The 11,393-nt window shown below is 34.6% G+C and overlaps 1 protein-coding gene across 1 annotated transcript; it reads left to right on the top strand.

The window, feature by feature from the left end:
• The first annotated feature begins 6,659 nt into the window (after nucleotides 1-6,659).
• LOC141456311 (uncharacterized) lies at nucleotides 6,660-8,325 on the top strand. Its single transcript, XM_074132213.1, has one exon. It carries the CDS (start codon nucleotides 6,719-6,721, stop codon nucleotides 7,388-7,390), a length of 672 nt encoding a protein of 223 aa, XP_073988314.1. The 5' UTR covers nucleotides 6,660-6,718; the 3' UTR covers nucleotides 7,391-8,325.
• The last annotated feature ends 3,068 nt before the right edge of the window (nucleotides 8,326-11,393 follow it).

The following is an 11,393-nucleotide window of genomic DNA, read 5'->3' as shown; positions in this document are numbered from 1 at the left end:
TTTGTTATCTATTGCCATACCTAGCGTCCTCATGATGGGCTCAACTCGTAGTTGATAGCCACCTAGCGATATCGAGGATGGGATAGAGTATTTTCTGTGCCTAGTGAACACAGTCACGCTACTTTTATTCTCAGACAGAGTGAGACCCATGTCTGAGCACCACCGGCTGAACAACAACATTGCACAGCTTAGTTTTCTCAAACTTTCGTCTAGCGTTAGCTCTTGACTGTACAGGATTATGTCATCAGCATACTGAGATACAGAAACATCCGTGCCTACTGCTGCCTTAAGATCGGCTGTATAGATGTTAAAGAGCAAGGGACTGAGCACCGCCCCTTGCGGCAATCCCAAGTGCGTTACACGAGGACCATATATTTTGCCGTTATACCGGATTTTAATGGAGCGGAAGGAGAGAAGGTTATGCGTGTGTCTGATAATTCTAGATGGAATGCCCATATTAACCATTTTATTTATGAGCACGGAGATACAGACAGAATTATAGGCGTTTTTTAAGTCGATATTCGCTACCATCATATACTTGTTGTCAGAGAAACAGCCGTATATGTCAGACACAAAGCCAGCTAAGGCATCAAAAGTGCAGCGCTTCTTCCTGAAGCCATTCTGATATTGCGGGACTTTTCTGTTTGCCTCTACCCACCACTCTAATCTAGCTTTAATGAGGCGTTCAAAGGTTTTACCTATGCAGGAGGATAAAGCAATGGGCCGATAGGAATCGTGTAGGGAAGGATCTTTGTTGGGTTTTAATAACGGCACAACTATTTGATTGCTCCAGGCATCTATGCGTTTCTCCTGAACCCAAACATCATTTAGTACTCTCAGCAGAACTTTTTTGCCATTGGATGACAGATTAGTCAGCATTGGGTAGTGGATATTGTCCTCACCCGGGGAGGTATTTGAATTTGTTTTAAGGGCAAGTATGAGTTCATTGTAGGAAAATGGATCATTAAGTTTGTGGGCGCCGAAGGATGTATAAGGAATCTGATCTTGATTTGGTACTATTTCAGGAGAGAAGGAGTTCAAGAATTCAGGAACCCAGTTGTCTGAAGAGATTTTGCGACCGACATATCCATGCCTGAGAGCTCTCACCCCACTCCAAATCCTCTTGACTGGTGTATTTCTATTGAAGGAGTTGCAAAACTCCGCCCATTTCAGTCTCCTTTTTTCTCTATATATTTTCCTACATAAAGTAGAGGCTCGTTTGCAGCTTATGAAATTTGACAGACTGGGAGTCAATTTATACTGCTTGAATGCATCTATATTGTATTTTCTGGCTTTATCGCATTCCTCATCCCACCAAGGTTTGGGAGGATGTTTAGGTTTGCGCCCTAGATAAGGTTTGAACTTGGCGATACAGATTTCGGCCGCACCATTAATACACGCCACAAAGTGATCATAATTAAGGCAAGGATCTTGAGAGGTAGGCATCTGAGAGAGCAGCTGATCCGATAAGAGAGTGTACTTGTCCCACTGAGCAGATTTCAGGTTCCATTTTCTATTATTATGAGGAGGATGATGGTCAGGCTGAACTTGTTTATCTATTGACATGAGGATGCCCACATGGTCCGACCCGAACGGCTCATCCACGACCCTCCATTCCATCCTAGGTATGAGAGATGGAGTACCAACGGATAGATCAACTGCGGAAGGACGTCTGTCATGTCTCCGTATAAGAGTGGGAGTCCCATCATTTAGAATACAGAGATTCTCAATGTCTATGGCATCTATTAGGTTTCGACCCTCAAAATTATCGTAAGAGCATCCGAAGCTAGTGTGATATGAGTTCAAATCCCCACACATCAACAAAGGAGGTTTAATTGTCCTGATTAGGGATGTCCAGTAGTCAGTATTTAATTTATGGCCAGGTGCACAATAAATTGATAGGATACTCATCTCTAAATTCATTACTTTGCACACAATACCACAAACTTGCATCGCATTGTTATTAAATTTTGAAGGGAAGCTAATTATTTGATACTGTATGTTATTTTTTATCACAATGCCCGCGCCTCCATAACCATCATTTCTGTCCGCTCTTACAATAGTGTAACCAGAAATAGTAAATAATTGTGATTTTTTAAGCCAAGTTTCAGAAAGTAACGCCAAGTCAATTTTGTTCAGTCTAAGAAATGATTCCAGATAATTCCTATTAGCAGCGAGAGATCTAATATTTAGCTGTAAAATTTTTAACATTTTTTTGTTTTTGTTTTTGTTTGTTTCCCCCCCTCCTCAGCTGGAATGATGAGCATATTCCTGTCACTACCAAACATGGTTGGTTGCTTCCACGTTTCAAGCAGTGTTGTCCACTTATTGGATTTAGCTTTGTGTATCTGTCGGCTCTCCCAATGTTCGTATCCAGAGATGCTGAAATTGTCCGTCATCTTTAACCAAGTTTCAGGGGTATTTTGATCGGTTGACGTTGGTCTTAACGTTACGGATTGTCTTGTGCGGTATTATCTGACCTTTGCAATTCATGCTCGTGAGTTGAGATTTTAGCTTGAATTAATTGAGGAGCTTTTGTAATAATATTACAATTATTAATATATTTAGCAAGAATTTCTTCTAAGTTAGACGTAATGACCTGAATTATTTCGTTGTTGTTGTCATGCACATTATTTATCTTTTGAATTAAGTGTACTATATACTCTACACCACTGTCTTGAGTGTTTCCTATTGATGGTCTGTATGTCAGACCACTCTGTGTCCCTTGCATAGTTATTCTGTGCATCTTACTAGCTGACTGTTTTATTTCTTCGCCACTGATACGGGAAACTATTGGGCTGTCATCATTCAAGGGTTTTGACCTCATTGCATCACGAAACTGTTTTGACAACATTTCATTATTAACGTGTCTAGTTTTATTCGCTATTTTTGGAGGTTTTCTTAGCGATGAAGTTGTCGGACTAACTTCAGGTAATTCTGGAAATTCACTCACACTCAGTACATCAAATTTATTTTTAGTTGCCATGGCAAAGGAACTTTTATTTAGTATTTTATTTTTAATTTCATTATTTTGCATTATTTTAACGGGACAGTCCCGGAACGTAGACCTGTGTTCACCGTTACAGTGAATACACACTGGCAATGTCGCCTCGGCTAGGGGACATTCCCTGACATTATGATTTTGCGTGCAATGCTCGCATCTCATTTTGCTTCTACACTGTTCTTCAGAGTGTCTGAAACGTAAACAATTTTTGCACTGCCTAATGGAAGGAATGTAAGGGTTTACTTTACATTTTGCTCCATACAGTGAAACATACTGTGGTAGACTTTGACTGTCAAAGTTAATGAAACATACCGGTAATTTTTCAGTCAGCAGTTTGTTGTTTACGTAAGTTTTGCGAGTAAGCCGTCTAATGCTAATGGGCCTGGACGGAGATATTAGTTCGGCCAGAATTTCATTGTCCTCTAACTCAACATCGATATCCCTGATTACGCCAGTACATTGAACTCTGAAATTGGGAATGTATGCAATTATTTCTCTTTCCTTGAGAATTTCAAGATTTAATAAATCATTGGCAGCCTGTGGTGAACGTGTGGTCACTTTCATTCTATTTTGACCCGTTACTGAAATATCAACTATTTCATCTTTATATGTACTAGATGTCTTAAACAGCCACTTACCCAGAGCCATCCTATGTAACTTACCCAAATTGCCTTTATTTCCTTCCAAATTTACTACGTATGGACCTTTGTCAGAATTGCGATACCGATTTTTCGTGGCCTTATCAATGTAATCTGATTTGCTAGGAGGTTGATTTTTATTATTAGTTCTGATTTCATGGATATGAACCTTATTTACGCTACTCGATACAGCATCCCCCCCTCTTTTATTGCCTCGTACCATAGCTTCATTAGGTGCTGTAGTGGTTGGGTAAGGTGTGACTTCTACTTCCATATTCTTACTTCCATTCTCACATGTCCGTCTTGTAGTATTGTTACCGACACTTCCATTATCAATGTCTAAGTTATTTGAATTATTAGTAGTAAACGGTGGCCCGGGGCCACCGCTACTCACAGACATTTTCACCAAAACTTTTTTAATAAATTAACTATAAGGTAACTGTAGAACAAGAAAATCAAACGAACTACTATTTTTAACTGAGAAATTACTAATAGCACACAGCGTAATAGCACAAACACTTTTTCTAATATTTACTATTTGAAAGTTAAATAACATATGTTAGTTATTTTACATTTGTAAGTAAAGATCGAGCCAAAAGTTCCAAAACTGAGTTTTAACCGGAATAAAAACATTGAGGTACCCTGATCGCGCATATTCGTACTTGTCTTTTATGCATTCTCACTAGCAAACAAAAAACTCTGAAAGTCTGAATTTGATATTTCATACAATGCCACCAGTAACTCTCGCTATAAGCTTCTGAGCAATACTGACCACATTCAAGATATTTTATCGAAAAATATTGAACAAATCCCCTTAATATATTTATATCAAATATTGTTCCTGGGAAAATCTCAATTTAGGAGGATTCTAAGGGAGGAATGGTTCCGGGCTCCACCAGTAATATTTTGGTACCTTATACTTTGAGTAAAGAGTTATTTATACAAGTATATTACAGAACATTCCCAGATAACATGTGGCACACCTTCATTGTCATTCTGTCCAATGTAACAAAAATTGAATTATGTGAGAAGAAATACAAATTTAAATACAAATTAACCCATTCTCCTTATCTAGTTTATTCAGAAAAGCAAAGCCCTTCATTTTGCTTTCTTGTAAAACTTGGTACTGATTGAAAACTTTCTATCATAAGAATTTGCAAAGAAATTATTAAAGATTTAAAATGTTAACTAAAATTTGTTTGACACCTTAAATGAGGCAAAAATATCTCTGTGATACTATTTTTAAATTGAAAATGCAATTACCGAATGTTTTTGTCCCAAGCTTATTTTCTGATCACTAGAAATTAAGTGAGGAAGGCATGCGAGCACAATCTAGTGGCAGACACTAGTAACTCTACACGTATAAGTTAATGCTGCACTCTACAGACATTTATTGGAACTAGACCTGTCTACTGTTACCTATTGCCTGTCAACTTTATTGTATAAATGTTTTATACCAGCAGCTAAACCACTGAAATTATTTAGTGAAACTAGTGAAATTCTTGATATTATTGGAGGATTATTTTAATTTATCTTCGGATTTTCTTTTTACGATTTTTTTTGGAAATATTACAACCTTCACGGAATTCTGGATACATGTTATAATCCCAAATTTGTTTTTATTCTTATTTGTTTCTTCTTTCAGAATGAAGGGGGAACCATAAGAGGCAGAAGAGATTTTTTCTAAACCATTAATGTGGAATAGTAATTAAAACAAGGATGAGTACGAGTTCAATTAAATAATATACAAGTGTTATTATGTGGTGGGTTCGATGAGATGGGAAATAATATCGTTGACAGAGCACGTTTGTTTAAAAATTTAATTTAAATCTAATATATTTCGAATTTTTGTTAATCATATTAGTGTTTATATTTACTGGTTTTTTATAATATAATAATTGTTATAGTTTACTAATTTTTAATATTGTAGTATAGACTAGTTTGTTCACTGGAAAGATCGATCTAAGAAGGAAAAAAATAGGAAAATAGAACTGACCTGCAGAAAATTTTAGAATTTCTAAAGAAAAAACAAAAAATAGAGAAAAAGTTTTCCCCTTCGGAAAAATACATTTATCCTACACTAACTATATTGCTCTCCAACTCGGATGTTACACAATGAAACCTTTCAGAAATTATAGTTATTTAAAGGCAGCAGTGGAGAAGTTCTTGGAAAACAGTGAGAATTAAAGAAATATGGCGTAAGATAAAAATGATACAAATAGTGAGGATAATAAAATCAAGTGGAATTTGGTCGAACCTATCGATTAAGATGAAGGCAGACCCGATCGCTGGGTAAAAGAATGAGACGTGACGTTCGATGCTACAGGACAGGATACGTACGCGAATTGAGCAAGAGATATGAAGATGAACTTGAAGAACTGGCTGGTTCTTACATGGGGCAGACTGATCAGCAGTGCGGTGGTAAGTTTTGGGAGCTATGTCCATTTGAGGGCCAGTTACAGACTGAAATAAGAGATGAAATGGTGATGTTCAAACGAGTGGTGTACTGGAAGGACATATTATTTTGTAAAAGGTTATTTTACAATAATCTTTGAAAAAAAATAATTATTTAAATAAAATAAAAAATTAATAAATAAGAATTCAAGGTATGAGTAATGCTTATGGTACGGTAATTGTTTTCCCCCACTAGTTGGAAGATCGAGCTCCAAATATCTGAGAATGTTTACTAATTTTATCATCAGATATTTTTTATCAAATCGCCCAAAGCTTTTGAAAGAATGAAAAAATGTAAATTAATTAACAAAAATTAATTAGTTAGTATGATATTACATAAGTTGATTGATAAAAGCTATAGTAACGGCTGAAAATCTGTCAAATCTAAAAAAAAAAAAATTTTGTGAATAATACGATAAACTGGGGGTATAATTTTAAATGAAGAAAAATAATTGCACGCGCCATCTACTAGAATATAACGGGAACGTATTAATGAGGCGAATGCAGACGCTGCCAACAGATAGTGCCAGTCACGATTTTCCCACTCCTGTGGCAATCCCATTCTGTTCAAATGCCCTGCCTCAGTCTTGCACCAGTGTCCGTTCAGTTCCGGTCTGCTTAGATGATGGACTCACCTCAACTGTACGACACCACGCAGGCGGAGCTGAAGAAATTAGGTGTGCAAGCTATGCCGCAACAACAGCAACAACAACAACAACAACAAAAAAGGTACACCGAATTGAGTGATCTAAATTCACCAGAAATATCGTTAGATTTACAAAATCTAATAGATGATTCTCAATTTTCTGAAGGTATATTTACCGATATATTAAACGGTCCTAAACCAAGATATGGACATCCACCAAGACAGGTACCATCGACCACGGCGTTAGCCTATCTACCACAACAGCCGGTACATTTTGAACCAGCCGTTAAAGAAGAACCAAACGAAGAATTTAGATATCAGAATTATACAGCCTCACCATTATTAAAGACACAATTAAGAAAATCTGGTAAAAGTGTAGATAAGAATACAGATGAATATAAAAGGAGAAGAGAAAGAAATAATATAGCCGTGAGGAAATCCAGAGAAAAAGCTAAAATGCGTTCGAGAGAAACAGAGGAAAAAGTGAAACTGTTGATGAAAGAGAACGAAAGGTTGCAGAAACGTATAGAACTGTTGACGGAAGAATTAAACGTCTTACGCAGCCTGTTTACAAATGTAGGCGTATTGCCTGAACATTTGCACAGAGAGCTGAACAAACACCTGGACAATTATCAACATCATCAGTGACCCACAACAAGTGAAAATGTGTCATCATCAGTATCAATAGTCTTCCCTTATTGTATATTTTGTCATCATGATCATTGCCAACCAACAACAACAATGCAGCATCCAACTGACCACTACACATCCAATAAGAACTATCTTCCAGCTAGTTGTGAATGGAATACCTCTCTCCGTCAGTGTGTTCCACAGTTATTATTTCTTCTTTTTAGTTTTGTAACAAGATAGAGCAGTTATTTACGAGTGCCTTATACTTCATTCCATCCAAATAGTGTCAGTGCAGTGCATCAAACTCAAAAAAAAAAAAAGTAAAATTACAAAACAGAACACAAACAAAAGTAACAGGAAGAGAAAGTGAATGAGAAGCCCAGTAAGTTATCTTTTTTCCAAATTTAATTTTCACAAAATATAATCTTGAATAAGTATAGTTTTCCCTCTTATCACAATATGTGTTTAATTAAGCCTACCCAGTTCTCTAGGCACAGCCTCCTTGTTTCTCTTGAGTTTTACACTCGAGTTTATTTATTTTCTTACTAGACTCTTAAACCCATTAGCTTTGTTTATACTAAAACAAAGGAAATCAACAGAGAAAAACAAATGAACTATTTCTTACGCCCGCCCACTCCAATTTAGCTACCGTGTTCTCATAAATTTAAAATAAAATGTCCAGAGCGTTACCAAAAAAGGGAAAAAACATCATCTCCTTTCCATCATTCCTCAGCCCTACAACCCCACCCACCCTTATTATTCATAAATTATTATTATTTTTTAATTCGACCACCTCCAAGTTACCAAATCAACGAAGTTTTCTATATATATATATAAATATTTATACAAATAAATGAATTTGCTTTATATATATAAAACAAAGAACTGTTACCAAAATTGTACATATATATATAAAAAAAAATTACAAATACAAAAGAATAAAAAAAAAACATGTATTTATTAATTATTATAAATAATTAGTGAAGAGTGAAAGAATTTCAAAAAAATAAAAAATTAGAAAACGGTCTATTGTAAATATTTAAATAAAATATTTAGATTTTTAAAAATGAAATAAAGTATTTTAAATTTATATAAAGAAAAAAAATATATATATAGGATATATTTTTCTATTCATAAAAAATTTATTTGAAAAAATAAATAATTAATATAAAATAGAGATATTTTGTAAGTACTCAGTGTGAGACGCTGATTTTATACATTTAAAAAATACATAAAAAAAAAAGTTTTTTATAAAAAAAAGTTGTACAAATTTGTGGAATTTTGCATATATATATATATATATTGTATTTATATTTTTTGTTTATTTTTATGATTTTTTTTTTTTGAAAAAATTTAAGTTGAAAAATAAGAGTTTTTACTTAAAAAAACAAAAAATAAAATAAATGTGTTTTCTTTCATATTCTAAAAAAAATAATCTGAGGATTGTGTGCCAAGTAGACGAGTACATAGAACTTGTGATTGTATTTATATAAGTTGTGCGGGCGTGTGAGTATGTATGAGAGAGAGCGCTGTTTGCGGGGGTTTGCACACGAGTATTGGCAATGGGTGAAAGAGATTGTTCAAACCCAAATTCAATTATCAATTTTTATATATATTTTTATTTACTTTAAAGGAAAAGGGGTCAGTAGGTTTGCAGTAGTTATCAATCAGAAGTGAAGTTGAGGAACCATTTAATCAGGTAAAAAAAGTCCGTAATAAATAATAAAGGTAAATTCCACAAGGATTCTCCAGGGAGCATTGAAGACGGATTTAATGTGCAGTAGAAAAAAGCTGGCTCTAGAAACTTGATGGCGGCATTTGCCGATACTGTAGAGAGATGATGGAGGAAACTCGACTGTATTGCCATGATTCGAGGAAGATATTTAGACACCCCTAAGAGCTAGAAGAAGACGTACTCCTAGGGTGCTTTAGGGAATTCGCCTGGCAACAGATCATTGAGGAAGCCATGCACAAGTCACAGCCCCATAAATGATGCTATTTTTCAGTATTTTTTTTTTGTCCTCAGATAATTTGCAAAATACTAGCGAAAAATTTGCTCTTTACATAAATTCAGGACAGCGTATTCTTTAGCGATATTCTTATAAATTTTTTAAAAAGAGATTTTGATTTTAAGCACATCCAGAAGTGACCTTTGTGAACACTTTCAAAAACGAGTTGAAGATCTCTCAGTCACAACGTTAAGTACGCTGCTTAAAGCGAACTCACTCCAACCTGTCAAGTTTTTTGGCCGTCTCTCTCTCTCCACCAACCCGCAAAAACAGGAAAAAAATTAAAAAAATATCCCGATAATGCAAATAATTAATTTTTATTATCTATAAACACAATAATTTTTATTTATGTTTATATAAAATACACGCAGAATAAAACTTAGAGACCAAGTTACTTTCCGACCTAATTACTATTCTTAGGTCAGACTACATATCGATGCACACCACAGGTCGGCTGGCAGCCAGCTGTTTTCCTCTCAGCTAAGTGACTATACTTGGCGTACTGACGCGCCCCGCACATTAGAACTGCATTGGTAAATATTCATAACTGCAGCGCTGGTTACTGCTGCTAATAGAACTTACAATAATATTTAGGCCAAAGAAAAAAAGAAGAAAAAGACTGGACTTTCTCATACTATAATGTTCAAGGTTATAACTCCAGTGATGTTCTTCAAACTCGAAGACTTGTTTTAACATAATTGTTACTAACATTATAGTTTGTTACAGTTTGAAGCCTACCCCCTCTCCTTCAGTAGAATTGCCCTAAAATAAATTTAATAACAATTATTCGAATCTATGCAACAGATCTGCATGTATTCAAAATGAATACGAAGTACAAAACAACAGAAAAGGTACCACTTTTACGAAAATATCAACAAAGAAAATGACGAATTAGTAAAGTGAGGAGATTCCAATTCAGAATTATTTTAATTTTCCCAATAATTATAACCCTACTAAAGCCTTCTGTCTAAATCCTTCTTATTTTCCACCTTTAAAATCAAATTTCGAATCTCTCTCTGTAACCATCATCAAGTTAGTGGTTATTGTCACTTACGTAAAGTTTTTTTTGATAAGAAAAAAGAAGTCATTCACTCAACTGACTTCTAATTGTTCTTATATTTATGGTAATATTTATCTTGTATTATGCTCTTAACATTTAAACGAAAACCATGAGGCTCTGGGAGTTCAGTGTCTTCTTTGCTTTTAAATACATGAATTTATTTAACTTTCTTGTTAAATTAACTAAAATCACTAAATATAAGCGAGAAAGAGGCTCAACTAGAAATCACGTGTTAAAAGTCAAAAGATCTACTTAGTTTTCCACTCGAAGGATGTTTACAATAAAGTATAAACTCTAAAGTGTACAAGTGATAGAACAGTAAATAAATCTTAAAAGGAGAAAAATCTATCCACCCACTCTTGAACACGTAATGTAACAGAAAATGGCCGCAAAAACGTTAGCCACCTTTTTCGTCTAGAAAAACAGAATATTTATTGCGCCAAAAAATTAAATTTCAACAATAACTTTATATAAATTTCGTTCGAACCAATAAACAATCCATAAAAACACCTGACACTTTTACATCTTTTCCTATTGATATTTTTCAGGTAAAAAACTTCATTTGAAACAAACAGGTAAAATGGATGAAAAAATTAAAATTTTCAAAAATAAAACGAATTAGTAAACCTTTTAAAAATTTAGGAACAATACAAAATAAATAATTACTATTACACTGGCTGAAATGGCAAAGAACAGGCTGCACGAGGGAGCTGTGAAGACTACCTAAGTATCTAAGAGAAATATATCAGTTATTGCCGTATTCAGTTGCTTACATTTACAGCTGTAATCAAGAAATAAATTCAAATACCGTAATTTCTGTTTGTAATTCTAATGGCACCTTGGGGATTTTAGGACAGAATCAGTGGCATCCAGAGATATAAACAGTATGAGTGAAATAAATGCTATACATTTCTACAAGATGGGGTATAATAATATCCTATATAACAGGGCA

This window comes from Rhodnius prolixus, unplaced genomic scaffold, assembly GCF_049639745.1.
Source record: "Rhodnius prolixus isolate KJV_2025 unplaced genomic scaffold, Rpr scaffold_4, whole genome shotgun sequence".
In the NCBI taxonomy this organism is placed as follows: domain Eukaryota; kingdom Metazoa; phylum Arthropoda; class Insecta; order Hemiptera; family Reduviidae; genus Rhodnius; species Rhodnius prolixus.
Note: the sequence above shows the minus strand (reverse complement) of the source record. Positions and strands in the feature narration are given on the sequence as shown.